Here is an 18,787-nt window from a genome sequence, read left to right as displayed (position 1 = left end):
AGTTGGAACTTTTTGTAAAATGTCAATAAAAATGTTCAAACTGATGTAACTTTATTGGTGTACATAAAAAATGTGCCATACATTTTGAATAGGAGACAGGTCTGGACTGCTGGCAGGTCAGCAGTATAACTTTTTTTGGGGACATCAAAGCCATGCTGAAACAAAATTTGGCACGTCCCTGAAATATGTATCTCCAAAATCTGTATGTACTTTTTAGCATTAATGGTGCCCTTACAGATATTCGGATTACCCATGCCATGATCACAAAGTCACCCCCAGACCATTACAGATGCTGGCTTTTTAACTTTGCATGAATAATTATTTACTTTTTTGGCCCAGAAGACACGGCATCCATGGCTTCCAAAAACAATTTGTAATATGGACTCGTCAGACCGCGGTCTACAGCGTGAACCCACTCAACTGAAAATTTCGGTTTTGCATACAATTAAATGCTAAAAGAAGCAAACAAAATCTCTGGTCTTATACGGTATATGTCTTTATCACTATTTTCACAATATCATTTATGGCATGAACGTTTGACAATGGCTGCAGACTGCCGATCAAAGCGCATCCAATTCAATTGAATTAAAACGAGCTCCCTGCGTTGGGGTAAAACGTCAAAGTATTTTCCAACCATTGCAAGTGTGTGCGGTGACTTTTTCCTGGTGTCGCGAAACAGGTGACAGAGCAGAGCATCTTGACATTCTGTCACAATGAAAGAGACAAGTTATCGAGGCGATTTAAAGGAGTTTTTTTTTTTTTATCGCAATTTACAATAGTCAAGGTCTGTGGCAGGCTATCGTCATATTTGTACAGTGTATTTCTTGCCGTCGTGATGGGTTTGATCGTCCGCCTCTAACTAATTGTCACTTTTTTCTTTTTTACCATGCAGTCACCACTTGTCATGATCTGTTTTGTTGACTTTGGTTAGATTATATTTACTTTTGTTTTACGTTTTTCAGTGTCCTTTGTTTATGTCTTGTCAGCTCGTCAAGTTATCGTTTCCACCTGTTGTCGTCGGCCCTGTTCCTCGTGTCTACCAATCAGTGTAAAGCAGTCCTTCCTTGTCCAGGTTTACATCGTTGTCTCGTTAATTTGTTTGTACTTGGGCCCCGTCACCACAAACGGCAACTTCAATGTATCCCCACAAGTTTCTTACCATTCAGGCCGTTCGTCCACACGATGGCGCGGTTTGGGAGTTCGAAACCGATCACTTTTGAAACCGGGCTCCAGAATGGAAAGATTTCAAAACCCTCCCGTCGTACGTCCGACGTATGCGCCAATTCTCCGTCAGTCTGTCAACAACAATGGCGGATAGCCGTGTCGTAGTCGTTTTGCGCGGCCTCCTTAGCTAGCTTATGCTGCAAAATATTTTGCTTCTTTATTCCCACGTTCAACAAGCGCTGTTGTACTTCAATCACCCGCCATCGTCGTACGTCTTTTTCATGTTGTTTCGATACATGCAAAGCCATGTTTGTTCTGTAGAATGCAATAAAGTTAAAAGTCTTCTTTGCTGATTCTTCTTCTACGCTTTCCGTCAACTCCCTGTGGCTGCGCTATAGCGCCACTTCAGACTTGGCATATACATTACAGCCGTTAAACATCCTCAGCGTCTTCTTTTGAACACGCACGTCTTGAAATGCTTCCGTGTGTACGAGATTTTAGGCCCCTGCTTCTCTTCAGTCTGTTGTAGCTGTTATTGTATCTGTAGTCATGTCATGTTTACTTGTGTTTCATTAGTTATTTTTTCCCCCCTATAAACCTTGGTTGCCATTTTTGTTGTTAATAAGCACTTTTTGGACATTACACCTGCTCACCTCCCTTGACATGCTTCTCCTGCTTCCCCACATAGAAATCCACCCCACCACAAATCCATTGACATCACTGCCTAATTAAACCCGATCCACCAACACCGACAATGAAGTCTTATTACTTGCGAAACAAGCCACCTACATGCAGTTGTTGATTAGTGTACCGGTATGGCATATGAAATTGCCAAACACAAATCTGCCACACCACTAAATTAGCTGAACATTATTATCAAAAGCTAATGCTGTAACAATTTTCAGAAATAGTTTTATTTCAAGCTTGGTGGGTGGGGAAGACACACAATTTGTTAATTGTAAACAAAGTCATAATGCATAGGTGTTTTTTTTTAATTAGTCAGTTTTAATTGTACTTTTTTTATTAGGCTTTTCCCTCCAAGAAACTGCTTTACGTTAGCTTTTTTATTAGTTATACTATTAAAGCAACAAAACAAAACAAAAATACATATGGTTACTCGGTATTGTCTAACAAGGTAAAATAAACAATTCCCAAACGTCATTCTTTCTTAATATTACTAACTAAATATATTTAAAATCTACCACAAAAGCTCATGTACTAAATTAATTAAAGACTAAAACAAGGACATTTTTACTATAATTATAGTTAAATTTAGTTAGCAATATAAATTTTGTTGTTTTTTTAAAGATTTTTTTGTTTATATTTCATTTCATCAATGAAAATGTATTTTCAATTTTAGTTTGTTAGTTTTCGTTTACTATAATAACCTTAGTGGGAGAACATTGTCAGGTGGATAAACTCTGCGCAAGAGGCTCTGGGAGATGAATATTTGGTTAGCTACAAAGTTGGGGGAACGTTACATGATTATTATTGTATGATTGCAGCACAGGTGACAACCACTGTTTGAGAAAGACTCAGTGAGAGAAATGGATGAATTTAATATGAGAGGAATATAGGTGGGGGAACATTGGACATTTGGCTCTTTAGTCACTCTCCTGTGGATAGCAAAAAAAAAAAAAAAGGAGCAATATTTTTTATGTATTTTAGATAAAATATTCTTAATTATGATTAAATAAAAATGAATAATTAAATGTGAAACTCCACATTTTTAACTTGTCAGAAAATGAGAGAAAATGTAGATGAAAGTTTTTTTAAATACCTAAAATTTTCCCAAAATTGCCAAAAATGTCAGAAAATTGATCGCAAAAAAAGGCAGAATAAATGTAAAAAAAAGTGAAATAAAATGACCACAAAAAGGAAGACAGGCAGAAAATTACCACAATGTTGCCAAATTTGTCAAATTTGACAGAAAGGCAGAACATTTTAAAAATGTATGAAAAATTACTACAACAAAATCCAAAAACTGAAGTCGTATGGTAGAAGAAAATGAATCTCAAAGCATTGAATGCTGTTAGACTAACACTCATTTTCATTCATCTCAATGTTGAAATGTTTTGCAGCTCCTGACAAATTTCTGGTTATTTACTTGGTCTAAAATAGCTCTTTTGACAGTAAAGGTTGCTGACCCCTGCACTAGTGGGTTAAATCTGTATGAACCGTGCTCAGGGAGACGAGCATTTGATGAGACAGTGGAAGAACGTGTGAAATGCTGCTCGAAAAGCACCAAAAGGTGGAAAACACCCGAGTCAATTAGGACACATAAGGGAATGCAGCGTATAATATAATAAAATACATTCTTTCTTATTAAAACATCCGAAGCTCTCTGACAAAAACAAATGTATTACAGCGTGAGAGAAAGAAAAAGCAATAATCTGAGAAGATGATTTTCAATTAAGCTGACAGCACAGCAGATGCCAGCTTCGAATATTATAAATTAAATTGAATGCGTGTTTATTATGTTAAATATATATTTAAAAAATTCACGGAACACAGATGTGAAGTGATTCTCCTCAACAGCTCATATGAAGAAATATTTCTAAAACCATCAATCTGTCAGCTATCTTGAGACATGGTGAAGCAGCATGTGGCTCACGATCCGCCATTTTCATTGCTCTTTCAAATTACAGTAAACAAATATAATATCAAATAAGTAGTGCATGATTCATGGAAAGGCTCTGCCTGCAGTTTATGATAACTGCCGCCTTGCACAATAGAAACTGAATAAAAGTGCGTCTGTATCGCAGTAATCATCGAAATCAAGCTCAAACGCGGCATTTAGTGACGATTGTGTAGTCGCCATAATCGCTGCTCGTGTGACAATCCGCGTTATCTCCGTTCACTTTTTTGTTGTGGTCGTCGTTATCGCCGGTGTTGCATTGTTACCCTTGCAGACAATATCTTTCCTTATCTGGCACAAACGCGACAGGCGGTCCATCTCCAGTCGGATCTGGCAATACCCAGGATGCACTCTGTCGGTGCACGTGCACACACACACACACACACACACACACACACACACACACACACACACACACACACACACACACACACACACACACACACACACACACACACACACACACACACACACACACACACACACACACACACACACACACACACACACACACACACACACACACACACACACACACACACACACACACACACACACACACACACACACACACACACACACACACACACACACACACACACACACACACACACACACACACACACACACACACACACACACACACACACACACACACACACACACACACACACACACACACACACACACACACACACACACACACACACACACACACACACACACACACACACACACACACACACACACACACACACACACACACAGACAAAGAAGTCGGTGAAAGACTATGAATTATTCTGCTTGAAGGCGCACCTGTCGCCTTAAAGTTTTGTTGTGTGTGCGGTGAACGCAGCATCACACGACAAAAGAGCCTGCCTTCCATCTTCACTTGTCATGTGTTTGTCAGCCACAGTTGCAAGTAAGTAGTTTTTTTGTTCAAGGACATGCAGAAAAGTGAGGTTCAGGGTTTGAATCTTGGCTCCAGCCTTCCTGTGTTGGAAAATATATAATTTAGAAACTAGATTGATGCATAAAATTGGGTCTCAAGTGACATCATACAATCAGGTAATTATTTTGATATCTAATTCTGAATAGGTTTCTCAACTCATGATATAGAGCCTAGGCTGAGTGAAGATCCAAAGCCATTTTCAAGCTGAAACATCTACATATGTTCTAATTAGGATCAGGAGTGATTTGTTTCTCGAAGACAACAGGCCTGATCACAGTGCCCTGAGCATCTGACAGTTCCTGGCCAAGAGGAACATGGCCGCGCTGGAGCAACGTTCCAACTCACCCGATCTGGCTCTGTGTTAGTGTTAATTTCGTCAACAAAAACTAAACGAAAATAATTTCGTCAACACCTTTTTCACCGGTCGAAAATTAGACTAGACTAAAACCCTCATTCACTGCCATTGACGGCTATAGACGTCAAAAATTTATTTTAACTATTTCAATTACTTACATTTTTTCTCCCATTTTTGTTAACAAGAGTATGAAAGCCTAGAATTTTTTTTATTGTATTAGAACAGATTTAAAAATTGTGATTAATCGTGAGTTAACTAGTGAAGTCATGCGATTAATCACGATTACAAATTGTAATCGCCTGACGCCCCTAATTTTTAATAATCTTTTCTTTAAAAAAAAAAAAAAAAAAAAAGATAACAAATTTACAATATATATATATATATATATATATATATATATATATATATATATTTTTTTTTTTTTTTTTAAAGATTAAAAATTAGGGGCAGCAGGCGATTACAATTTGTAATTGTAAATATTCGCATGACTTCACTAGTTAACTCACGATTAATCAGAATTTAATACCAAATTTTATATCTGTTCTAAATGTAAAAAAAAATTATAATAAAATCTAGGCTTTCATACTCTTGTCAACAAAAATGGAAAAAGAATGTTAAACTAATATAAATAGTTAAAATTAATTGTGGACGTCTATTGCTGTCAATGGCAGTGAATGAGTTGCTAAACAATAACTTTGACTAAATCAATATGCAATTTCGTCAACTAATGAAGACGAGATGAAAATGTACTTCACCGACTAAGAACTGGACTAATAAATCTATGGACATTTTAGTTCATAAACAAATTACATGTATTTGTAAAATCCTGGCTCTGCTAATCTGTCACTGTGACCGCCGTCATGTGACACACAGTGACCCCCCCACCCCCCTTAAAATCTGCAGCTAGCGAGTGCAACATGCACAAACACATAGGACAGACAGGAGGTTAAAGGTAAAAAAAAAAAAAGAAGATATATGATTGCATAGTTAGAATGTAACATTAATCCAACGGCTATAACGTTCCAACAATAATGTTGATCTGACGGCTAACTAATGCTGGCTAATTTACTAGCTTATAGCATGGAGCCATAGTTGCCACTTTTTGACATACTGTAATTGTGCGTGAAGTTGTTTTTCATCATGTGAAATAGTTTTAGATCCGAAATGTTATGTTGTACAAAAAAATATACAGGGGTAAAATGATTGTCCCGACTACAACTAGACTAAAAAGTTGACAGTTTTTGTTGACTAAAACTGGATGAATAAAATTATGTTTTCTTGGACGAAAGTAAAGACTAAAATGCTAGATTTATAGTCCAGAAAAAAATGGACTAAATAAAAATGGGATGAGTTTGACGAAAATTGAATAAAATTTAGTAATGGCGGATAAAATTAACACTACTCCGTGGATTTGTTATTATTATTATTTGTTGGTCATCAAGGAGACCAGTTTTAAGGATGTGGGCGACTTCAAAATGGCTGTGAAGGATCTCGAAAGAATCCTTTGGAAGTGCATGATGGTAGCAGAGCAGGCTGAAAAAGTTCGTACGACTCCAGGGGATCCCTCGGAAGCAAAAAGATGAGCGGCGTGCAGTATTGCTGCTGTCACCTCTGTGACGCTTTCTGGATACAGTTGACAAAAAGCGAAGCCGCACGCTGTGACTTTCATCATAACGTGTCATATAGGGGCTGAAATAACTTTGCAGAATTGTTTTTGAAGCTTGAAATGAGTGGAGTGGCAAATAAATAGCTCAGTAGGATCCCGGTGTTCTTCAACGCCGTCAGTAAACAATATTAATAAAAAGCAGCAGGGAAGCGCTCAATTTAAAACCAACACGACAAACATATATATTATTCTTGACGACTTCTTCTATGGCAGCACACCTGAGTGGAATAATACTGCCCCCTGTGGTTTCTCCTAAGGAACTTTATTTTTTATATTCAGCTAAAACTGATTTAAATATTTATTGTTCATTTAGAATAAACAAAAGGGCTGCACTGTTGGCGATGCTGTTTAATTGTTTCTTCTCAACTGATTTCTATTATTTTCTCTTTTGTTCCCTTGAAATGTTTTTTTTCATCTCTAAATTAAATTTGCCGACCAATCAAACATTAATTATTTAGCGTTTATTTATTAACTGAGACTTGATTGCATTTCCAGGTGTGTGTGTGAGTGACTGTCTTGTGCTAATGAATTACCTGCTCGATTTATGCTAATGACATGTCACAATTTACAGGCGCTACTACTCATCTGCCAACATAAATTCGAGAAGAAGAGAAGGCTTAATATTACCAGAAAAAAAATTATGGCTTTATAATAAAAAATTGAATAAGCTCGAGGCATGTCTTTAATAGCATTAACAGCACTTAATTTTTTTTTAAGGTCTTGGAAAGGGAAAGTCGAGTCAAGAAAAAAAAAAAATCTTATCAATATGTTCTATGTGCCCCATCTAGTTTAAAGAAGGCATTCTGATTAATATTGTTAGAAAAAATCTACTCATTTTTACTCATTTCAAGGGGCAGCCATTTTGCTGTCGACTGAAAATGACATCACAGTTGCTCAGGGCTCAGGTAACGACCAATCACGGCTCACCATTTTCTGAGTTTGGTCACGTGACTTTCGCAAGCTGAATGGCAAAACATAATTTACACGATTATGAACATATTTATCTATTAATTTATTATAACATTAATAACTTAGATATTTGAAAAAGTAACTTTATGTAACCCAACGTGGCTTGGACTGAATGTGTTAACCAGAACAACAAAATTTCTCGGAACCAGCTCTATGTCCGACTTCCCCACTTCCTTGAATGCAGCATAAGATTAGACTAGACATATTAAAAAATTTACTTGGCTTCTCCTTTAAACACACTTTTATATTTTTTTAAACCAACAGTTTTAAACATATACTGCATAATATATTGAGAGACCAAACGCACGTGCAATGCAAAAATTTAAATACATGGAAAAAAAAAAAATCAGCTATGTAGCGGGACCACAACACATGAACCACAATTTAAAAAATGTTTTTATTTTAATTAAAGCTGTCGAACCATTAAATCAGGGGTGTCAAACATACGACCCGGATCAGGCCCACAAAGGGGTTTAACCCGGTCCGCGAGACGATTTTATAAAGTAAAAAAAAAATTGAAGAATAGTGTCGGACCAATGAATCACCCGGCCACAATCATAACCTATAAATTCATAATTTCACAAGCAGTTCTCAGATGATCAATGCAACGTCCTTGTCCTGGATGTCATTATTTTACACACAACCTAAAGCTACAGTTTGTTTAAAAAATAATAATAATAATAATAAACCGACATAAACATGGTAAATAAGACACAAATTCAATTACTGGTGACAAAGATTAACGTGCTTAAAACTTCACTAACTGCGTCACAAAATTCATTCTGAGAACAATATATATGCGAAACAGGTAGATTTAACACGTCCTGAACTCATACAGGCAAAGCGTAGGCTGGCCCACAAATAGCGAAAATCTGCGTATAATTGACGGCAATTGTTTTTAAGTTATATACCATTACATTATTTTACCGAGCCGGCCCACTTGGTAATATATTTTCCTCCAATGCGGCCCCTGAGGTAATATGAGTTTGACTGGATTAAATTCTTAATCAGATTAATCACATTTTAGCATTTTGATTATTCACTTGATTTCAAAAGGCTTTTTTTTTTTTTATCAACATTGTTTCCCGCCAAATTTAATTCCCTCACTTCCTCCCAGGGAGGTTGATGGAATTTCATTACGTGCAGGGATTAAAACAAAAAAATAAGAATTATTTAACTGAAAACTTGATTCATATTTATGATTTTTGGATTAATCGAATTCCAAATAAGCTAATGAGGACAAAATGAAAATAAATATTACTAGCAAAAATCTGTAAATAATTGACCTCCATTGAAATACATATTTTGATACTGTACACAGTATCTACTTATATAAAGACGGACAGAGAGAGAAAGACAAAGCTGGATGAATGAACTGATTTATTGAAACGCAAGTAAAATAATTGCTTAGCTGCATTAAGTATGCTGTTCTCCAATACAGGTATATATTTTTGTAATGTTTTTACATTTACTGAGTCCCGTAATGTGTTCCAATTTTGAGACCAGCGGACAGAATTAATCGTGAGGAGAAAGAAGTACATTTCATCATAATACTTTAATAATAATTTAACTTTGGAGATAACAATTATGAATAATTTTTCATTAGTTGCAATCCAAGCATAAAGTTAAATTAATTTTATTGTTTAGAAAAGTTTAGCCAAGTTGAAAAGCTCTGAGGGAAAAACTAATATCAATATAAAAGGTCAACCAAAAAACTAATCTGGGTTGGGATATTTCAAATTAGAGTGTCATGGTCCGCGTGGGGTGAAGGACCCAAATGCAGGGAGGCAGGAGAACCACCAACCAAAACACAAGAGTGCTGACAGCGACCATAATCAAACCAAGACTGAAAGAAACCAGGAAATTTAGGCCCCGTCCACACAAAAACCAGTTTCAATGCATCCTCACAAGTTTGTTACCGTTTAGGCCATTTGTCCTCACGATGGCGCGGTTTCGGAGCTTGAAAGCGATCACTTTTGAAACCGGGCTCCGGAGTGGAAAGATTTCAAAACGTGCCCCGTACATGTCCTTTGTACGTACACGCAAGTCTTGAAACGCTTCTGTGTGTACGAGATTTGTTTGAGGAACGACGTCGGCTTCGCCTCCGTCTGGACGGGGCCTAAATACAAGCCAACTGACACGACAACGAGAGACACCTGGACAAGACACAAGTGGCTGGGGGAGATGATTGGATGACACAGGGGAAGAGGTTGCCGAGCACAGGTGCAAAAAAAAAAACTAATGAGCAAGACAGGGAAAACCCAAAACAAAACAAAAAACCTAGGCATATCCACAAATCAGCATAGAGTTGCAAGAAATATTATAAAGAGTCAAGATATTCTGAGAATTAACTTTTTTTTGAGTAATTTAAACGCAAACACAATTCCACTTCTGTTTGTCTTTCAGACGTTTCACGCATCCTCGCCTTACTAGCCTCCGTAATCCACATCATGTCCGCCGTTTTGGATGTGAAGCCTTCTCCGTATGAAAGTCTGCCTCAGGATGATTCTAGCCAGCCAGATTAACACGTTAGCTGTTCACACTCCTGCAAATCTCTGGCCAATAGTTTTCAGACTGTATTTGGATTTGAATTCCCCTCCCTCTGTCTGCGGATGTGACATCATCTGCGCATTGTGTATGTGAAGAAGGTGACCCTCTCTGAACATTTTGCGCTGACCCATGTGGTAAATCTTATATTACTTTTGGGTAAATTCCATATACACAAGGCTAAATTTTGTTATTATTTTCCACACCTACTTATTTATTTTTTTTGATTGATCTTAAATCATATATCAATGTACTGTCCATTGTTAAAAATAAGAAATCTGAGCATATAATGTTGTGTTTGAGTGAATCTTTTCATGTGACCCCAGACAGACTGGAAAGTTTGTTTGAATGTTGAATTGATTGCATAGTTTTGATTTTTGTTGGTTTATTGATTGTTATTTGTTTGTAATTGTTCTTGACATTGTAATGTGAAATTTTGGTTGCTTGTACTACACTGTCAATAAAAAAAAAAGGTCACTCCCTCTCTCTCCCATTTCCTATCAACTCTTCAGCTGTCCTGTCAATTAAAGTGTTAAAAAAGCCAATAAATGTACTTTTTTTGTGACTCCAAGCCGCTTGATCTTTAGATGTGAGGCGCATTTTATTTTATTTTCATGGAGTCACTATAACACAATTTAGCAGTAATAGCATAGGCCTATATTTGTGGGTACTGGAGGGGTCAAGCTGTTTTTGATTCTGGTGCCAAATGTAAAAAATAAATACATAAATAAAAGTATTTTATAATTCTAGAAATGTACAAACGATGACAAGTTCATATTCAAAACTAAGCAGTTCAATATGAAAAGATGTCTCATATTGTTTGCATTGTAAACTCTAATGCCATCTAGTGGCAGGAAAATGACCTCAACGCACTCTTGTCATCTCACATCTTTCATTTCAATTTCTCTTGTATTACATGTTGCGTCTTGCGCCGACTCATTATACAAGTGCGCCTTTAAGACTCAACCTGCGTCTCACCTGGAAAACCTGTAAGACTTGCTGCCACACCCGCTCTGCTCGACTTCCAGATGCAATGTGACCACTCTGTCCGAGGCGTGGAGCGAGTTGTCCGTACTGAGAAGAGATTGAAAGCGACATAACGCAAAGGGTAAGAGCACAAGCTTCCTTTTCCCTCCTTCTCCTAATGGGCCTTTCTTTCCCTTGCTTCCTCCCAGGGAGGCTGATGGAATTTCATTACTTATGATTGAAAAGCCGGCAATTTTCCAAAGCAGGGGAGGAGGTGCACTTAAAATGCCGCCGTGCCCCCCTCAATCGAATTTACCCTGGGCTGGAACAAATGTGGGAACCCTCCTCTCCCATCCCCTCGCGTATAAGATGTTATTATTTCCAAATCCGGGTTATGATGGAATATCCGATTGCGTCTGCCGGGGGAGCAGTCAGGGAATGTTCATCAGTGTGGAAGAATCAATCTGACTCCACTCATGGCTTATGTGTTCATAAAGGTGCTTAAAATGTTCATGATTCACACTCAAGAGGTGTAAAATACTCGGCAGGTTCAATTCCAGGTAACCGAGTTATTTTAAGATTGCAAACAGAAATTATGGCGTGATAAAAACAAACACGCCCATGTGAGCAATTCCAAAACAAAAACACAACTCATGATGACACATGGATACTGTCAAACACGGGTGTGGGAACTATATGGCTATAAAGAATATGATTAGTTTTCAAATTTTTTAATTTTTGTTTTTTAATTGCAAACCAAGAATAGTCATATTATATGAGGAATAAAAATTCTAATAAACTGAGAGAAAAAAAGAGGGGGGGGTAATTATCATTTTTAGTAGTAGTACTAACTTGAAGAAAAAAAAGTTGTGATCATGAGAATTTTTTTTTAATTGCAGTACTACAAGAACAAGTTATTTCTTAAAATTCCAATCAGAGAATACGGTTGTAGTACTAAAAGCAAAAAAAAATAAATTGTAATATTACAAGAAAATATATATTTTTTAAAGTTGCAATCTGAGAATTGAGCTGTAAAATTAAGATTAAAAAAAAGTCTTAATATTATGAGAAGTTTTGTTTTATTAGTCATTGCATTAAGTGAACAATTTTAAACAGGCATAGACAGGGTTTTGTTTTTGTTTTGAAATTATGAATGAAGAAAAAAGTTGGAATATGAGAAAAAAAATTGTTGAACTTTGAGGAAAGTCATAGTGTTAAGAGAAAAATATATTTTTTTAGGTTTTGAAAAGTCAAAAAAGTTATTTTTAATTTTAATCATATATTGTTAGTTGTGATCTGAAAATAAAGTGGCAATCCTGTGAGATTTTTTTTTCAAGTTTAGAGCCGAGAACAAGTGTTAATATCTATGGGTCACTTTTTGGTGATATTTTTCAGAACTACGTTGTAGTATTGCAAGAGATATTTTTTTTTATAACATTGCAGTAGGTCATAGGACTCAGAGAGAAAAAAATAAGTTTGTTGTGAAAAACACAAAAAAAGTCATCTGTTGACTAAATTGCAGTAGTAAAAATATTATGTATTAGAAGTTTTAGAAGTACTTCTTTCCACAACAAAGTCAAAATAATTTTGGGGGGAAATTCAAGCTCTTTGGAGATAACAGTTGCATCATTACAAGAAACATAAATAATTATAATTAGCTGTAATCAATGCAAATTCTTTTTTTTTGTTTAATATCATTATTTTATTTTTGTATCATTATTAAAATGTCAACAAAAAATTATTTGTGGAGTTTGGAAGTTGAGATCATTGAAGTTGTAGAGTTGCAAAAAAATAAGTTGAATGTATTTTTATAAAAAGTCAAGATATTCTGAGAATTAACTTGCAATATTATGATTTATTTTTTAGAAAAAATAAAGGAAAAGCTAACAATTGTTTGTCTTTTAGGTTTTTCAAGCATCCTCGATTTACTAGCCTCCGTAATCCGCACCATGTCTGCCGGCCACAGTGAGAAGGAGGTTTTGGATGTGAAGCCTCCTCCGTATGAAAGTCCGCCTCAGGATTACTATGGTCAGCCTCAGGTGTACCCGGGTCAGCCTCAGGTGTACCCGGGTCAGCCTCAGGTGTACCCGGGTCAGCCTCAGATGTACCCGGGTCAGCCTCAGGTGTACCCGGGTCAGCCTCAGGTGTACCCGGGTCAGCCTCAGCCATATCAGAGTCAACCTCAGATGTACGAGGATCAGCCTAGGTCGTACGTGGCTCAGCCTCAGCCGTACGAGACTCAGCCTCAGCGGGTCCAGGTGACGGAGAGCAGACGCGACCGTGACGAAGGGAGCAAGTGCCCCAAATGCTGCCTGAAGACGCGCAACTGCCTCATGAGCCCCGAGTGTGGCCGGGCGCTGCAGATCTCCAGCGTTGTCGCCATGTGCGGAATGTGCCTGCGTTGGTGTTTTTGTAAGTGTCCATATTTTCTATTTCCTTATACTGGAGAAAAACCCAAGCTTCCGTCGGCACGTTGGCCGTTAGCATAGCATGTAACTTCGTTGCAGTCCAATCACAGCAGATAAAAGCCTTCGATTGCCGCAAATATTCTTAAATTGGGAGGGGATCAATGTCAGTTCTTGAGCGGACATTGGGTTTGATTATCTGTGAAGTATTCTCAGCAATCAGTCTTTTATTTATATTTAATCACAATGCTAAAATCCATTCATTATCCACGACTTTCTTCTTCGGCCATCTCAGTGAAGTACGTCATTACGTTTGTGGCGCCCAGTGTGCCACCCGGTGTTCACAATGCGACACGACAGGTTGTGTTGAAGTCTAGAAAAATGTGAGCTATACTGTACTTCTAAACATACTTGAAGCACTCACTGTTGCATCGAATGTAATTCAATTCCTTGCACTTCCCTTGAAAAAGCTGATACAACCACATAGTTTGAATGGGACTTTTTACGGCACTTTCATTGTATTAATGTATTTAGTTTTTTAAATTAATTTTATTGTGTATTCTACAGGCTGTCAATATAGTGTGGACACAGAGTTGAAAATACAAATGGCCTAACACATTTAATAAATAAATGTGATGAAATCAACACTTTTAATATATAATATGCAATATTTTATTATTACTATATGAATAATTATTTTCTTTTATTAATTATTATAATTATCTTATTGGTGAATAATTTGTCAAAAATAACACACACGTGACCGACTAAAAGTCTAGATTTTTTTTTATTTATTAAATTGACCAAATTATGATATTTGAGGTATCGGACCATGCCAGCGATATACAGGGACAGTGCTGTATGTCTCTGGCAGAGCCACCTCAATTTGGTTTCTGGCCGCCACCCGAACCCTGCATTATTTTCAGTTTTGTGACGATACGACTTGAAAAAAATTACCATATTTCTTATCAAAGGGTTGGGGCTATCTGGAAAATTGTCGGACTACCTCAATTTCCCATGTTAGGAGCCTGGCTGGCTCCTTAGCTTGGCTGGCTTTTGCACTTGTTGCCAACATTGCATGCAATCTTTTGAAATGAGTGAACACACAATTTAGTACTCACTATTTGGGTGATTAGTTTATCAGGCTCAATGGGACATAATGACTCACGATGAGTAATCAAAATCTGGACCTAATTAAACAATAAGGGGCACTATGAGATGCAATAAGGGACATTATGGGACACTATGGACATAAAGCAAGTTGACACAATTGGGACATTTTAGGTTTCTAAAGAACAATAGGGTACATAATTAAAGGATATGCTGGGACATAATAGGACATGGTGGGATGTAATGAGGCATAATGATACAAAATGGGCCACTGTGGGACAAAACGGGACATAAATAGGACATCCTGGGACACGTTATGGGAGAAAAAAATGTGACGAAGAATTTTTGACTGCTTTGTCACGTATCACTCAAAATTGACTTTTTCCCTCCCCCCCCAGAATCTCCAATTGTGACCCAACTTTTCCTGGCTACATCGACTCCTTCGATATCTTGCAAGGGATCTATTGCTTCTCGGATGTCAAATGCCATCGTCCGTTCATCATGTATGCGATGAGAAAGAGTGGTGAGGTTGGGCCGTTGTGTATTTAAAGAAGAGTTTATATAGTAGTTTTTCACGCAAAACGTGTGTGGTGGATTTTACTTTTAAATATAATAAAATACGAAAAAATACTTCTTTGTTTTTTGTTTTGAATCTGTTGCCGCTGTGCCTTCTTTCCAATTTCATACATGTAAATATTTTTTTTAAAAAGACGCAGCCGGCGGATAATGAAGGGACACACTTGGACGATTTAAAGCCTGACTTGTAGATGAGCGGCAGCGCCGAGGAGAGCGACTTGTTGTCGCGGAGGATTGTGGAAAGGCGGCGTCAATGATCTCAAATGGATTTGGTGTCAGGAAACATAAAACTAATTCATGGTCCGCATCAGCTTGATCCTGACCTTGTGGCAGTAGCGGCAAGCCGAGAAAGATCATAAAAAAATAAGAAAAGGGGAGTGAAACTGTCCAGAGCTGGCGGCCACATGTGAGCAGATGATAATGTATTTTGGCTTGGTGATGCAGCATGTGGCACATTGCCGACACCCTAATCCAAGTAATGTGACAAAATTGTATGTTTGCAATTTGTACACGCTGATCAACAGTCTCCTGAATTGACTGTTTTCTAAATGTCCAAGAATGGAAAATTTCCCACTCAGGCATCCCCCATGCATTTTCCATTTTTTAGGCAAAAATTTTCCATATTTTACTTTATTACAGGACAGAATGTTCTGCTCAGGGCTGTAATAACAACGAAATGGTCCACTTTAGGCTATATTTCCAGAAGAGAATGGTTCAGTTAGGGGTGGGTGTCAGAATAGAATGTTCCACTTTAGGAAAGATGCCAGAATGGGAGGTTTAAGATTAATCTACATATCAGAAAAAATGGTGCATTTGGGGTTTTTTTTTCCTTCCAAAATGGTCGAGATTAAGGCTTGCTCCATAAACGGAATGGTTCATTTTTGGCTTATGCCCAGAATGTAATGATCTGCCTTGGGCTATATTCCAGAATGACAAAACTTCAGGATGTATTCCAGTCTGGAATGATCGAGACTAAGATTTATTCCACAATAGAATGGTCCACTTTGAGCTGTATTCCAGAACAGAATATTCCAAATTAGACTATATTCCAAAATAGATTTGTCCAATTTCAGGATTTTTACATGAATGGAATGGTCCACTTTTAGTTATGTTCTAGACCGGTCCAATTTAGACTATATTCCGAAATTGAATGGTCCAAGTTCAGGCTTTTTACCAGATTAGAATGGTCCACTTTAAATTCTAGATTCCATGGTTCAATTTAGGCTACAGTATATTCCAGTAGGAAATTGTCAAATTTGGGTTCTATTGCTGAAAATAATTGTTTATTTTAGTCTTGTTTTCAGAATGTAATGGTTCAGGTGTTTTTTGTTTTTTTTAAGTTTGAACTTAGGCTATACTTTATAATGGAATGGTACACTTAGGCTATATTCAAGAACAGAATTGTTCAATTTAGGCTATATTCCATGGTATGAGTGTTATCACATTATTTGTTAAATCAGTAGGATTAGTGTTCAGTGTGGAACTTTAATCAGCAAATCCCAGGCGTAAATGTCAGCAATTAACATGTTGAACGTTTCAGTTAAAAGTAAAGCGGACAAGTATGGAACGTTTGCCACAAAGGTCAGTCTTCACACCTTTTTTTTTTGTTCCTTCCTGTAATTTTGCATTTCTTTTAATTTTCTCCTTTTCTTGTGTGGCCGACGCTGGAGTCACAATAAAGGGGTGACATTTCCAGCAGACAGATTAGGGCCTCACTCCAATTAATTTTGCTTCCCCCCGCGTTCAATCAGACAATCAGGCAAAAGCGAAATGTCATGAAAACAAACGAGGAGTCGCCGTGTGGTTGACAATTACTGCCAAGCCCCTCACAAATGTCAATATGTTCAAGTGTGGACAGTGAGGGAGATAGATGACGGGAGGAGGTCTTGTTGGCTCGTTTGAAGCAGGTACCAGGGTGCCACGATATGTCAATTGAAAGGTCAAAGGTCCCAAGATTTTGGACGGGTGACATCACTTGATAATTTGCTATGCATGGCTAACGCATTTGACAATTTCAATGTGACCGCTAACCCATCTAACCATGTTGATTGGGATAAGTAACACTACTTATCTTGCCAGTGTGACGACAAACAATAATGACCATGAACGTGACAACCAACCCAAGTAATTATGTCAATGTGGCAAATAATGTTCCTGACCATTTCAATGTGACTAAATCAGCTATGTCAATGGGATGACTGATTTAACTGACCATATCAATATGATGACTAAGTCTATTGACCAAGTGAGTGTGACGACTAATAATATTGATCATGTCAATGTGACAAGTAATGCTAGTGACCACATCAGTGTGTTGACAAACAATGCTAACTGTCACGTCCATTTGATGACTAACTGACCACGGTGATGTGACTACTAACACTGGTGAACCATTCTTTTGGAATGTAGACTAAAGTAGACCGTTTGGATTATAGTCTAGACTGGACCGTTCTATTTTGGAATGTAGCCTAAAGTGGTCCATTCCATTCTGGAGTACAACCTGAGACCATTCTGACCTAGATTGTACTCTAAAGTGACCCATTCTGGCCTGGATTTTACCATAAACTGGAAACTTTTGTTCTGAAATTTAGCCTTAAGTTTATCACTCCATTCTGGAATGGAGCATAAAATGGTACCTTTCTGTTCTGGAATGTAGCCTAAAGTAGACCATTCCATTCTGTAATATAGCCTAACCTGGAGCATTCACTTCTGGAGCACGGCCGAACAAAACAATTTTGTTCTGGACTTTAGCACAACGTGAGTCTAAACTAAGACTATTTTGTTCTGGAACATAGTCTACACTAGAATACAGAATATCTGGAATATAGTCAAAAGTGAACCAATCCTTTTTGGAATGTACCTGAAACTGGACTATTAATTTCTGGTAATACAGCCTGCTTGACAGGACCATTCAGTTCTGGAATACATGTATAGCCTAAAGTGGACTATACCATTGCAGAATAAAGCCTAAATGTCACAATAATATAACCGTGCAAAAAAAAAAAAAAAAAAAAAAGCAAAATAAGAATAGCTGAGAGGCGGTCAGGTGTGTTTGCTGGCTGTTTATCAAGGTGGTGGTGGTATTGTGGATGTGGGGTGTTGATGAAACACACCTCCATCTCTCAGGTTGCTTGAATTACCTTCCTGTCGTCAGGAAGCACAGCTGGCGTCGACCGTGATTGACTTGGGCCGCCGCCAGCCACTACGCCATTTGTCGCGTATAAACGCAACAAAAGTGACGGCTCATTACACCCGTGAAATGAACACGGCGGAAGCGAGCGAGATTCCGCCGCGTTGTTGTTGTTCCGTCGCCAGCCCGGAAGTCTTTCCCGGCCTTGATTCACTCGGCTCGGCGCTAAACAAACAAGTGTTTTGTCTTCCCCGAGATGCAAGAGCACAATGGCCGCAGCTAGCACAGATGCGCATTCATTACGCTGCC

The 18,787-nt window shown here is 37.7% G+C and overlaps 2 protein-coding genes across 6 annotated transcripts in view; one reads left to right on the top strand and one right to left on the bottom strand.

The window, feature by feature from the left end:
- Positions 1 to 18,787, bottom strand: part of sdk2b (sidekick cell adhesion molecule 2b) — a 310,938-nt gene that overhangs the window by 254,128 nt on the left and 38,023 nt on the right. For 3 of the 5 annotated variants that reach the window (XM_086064326.1, XM_086064325.1, XM_086064327.1), the window contains exon 3: positions 11,270 to 11,365. The exons of the other annotated variants lie outside the window; for them this stretch is intronic. The gene's annotated coding sequence lies outside the window, so the exon portion shown is untranslated. The remainder of the gene's footprint in view (positions 1 to 11,269; positions 11,366 to 18,787) is intronic. 5 annotated transcript variants of the gene reach the window in all.
- LOC147156928 (uncharacterized) lies at positions 11,239 to 15,424 on the top strand. The gene is made up of 3 exons (XM_086064334.1): positions 11,239 to 11,399; positions 13,163 to 13,669; positions 15,171 to 15,424. Coding segments are annotated over exons 2-3 (465 nt in total). The 5' UTR covers positions 11,239 to 11,399; positions 13,163 to 13,206; the 3' UTR covers positions 15,173 to 15,424.

Source organism: Leptonotus elevatus, chromosome 20 (genome assembly GCF_054856555.1).
Source record: "Leptonotus elevatus isolate MCC_2025b chromosome 20, RoL_Lele_1.0, whole genome shotgun sequence".
Classification (NCBI taxonomy): domain Eukaryota; kingdom Metazoa; phylum Chordata; class Actinopteri; order Syngnathiformes; family Syngnathidae; genus Leptonotus; species Leptonotus elevatus.
Note: the sequence above shows the minus strand (reverse complement) of the source record. Positions and strands in the feature narration are given on the sequence as shown.

What these genes read in the sequence shown, in the direction of transcription:
- LOC147156928 (XM_086064334.1), top strand. Translation starts at nt 13,207, where the DNA reads ATGTCTGCCGGCCACAGTGAGAAGGAGGTTTTGGATGTGAAGCCTCCT.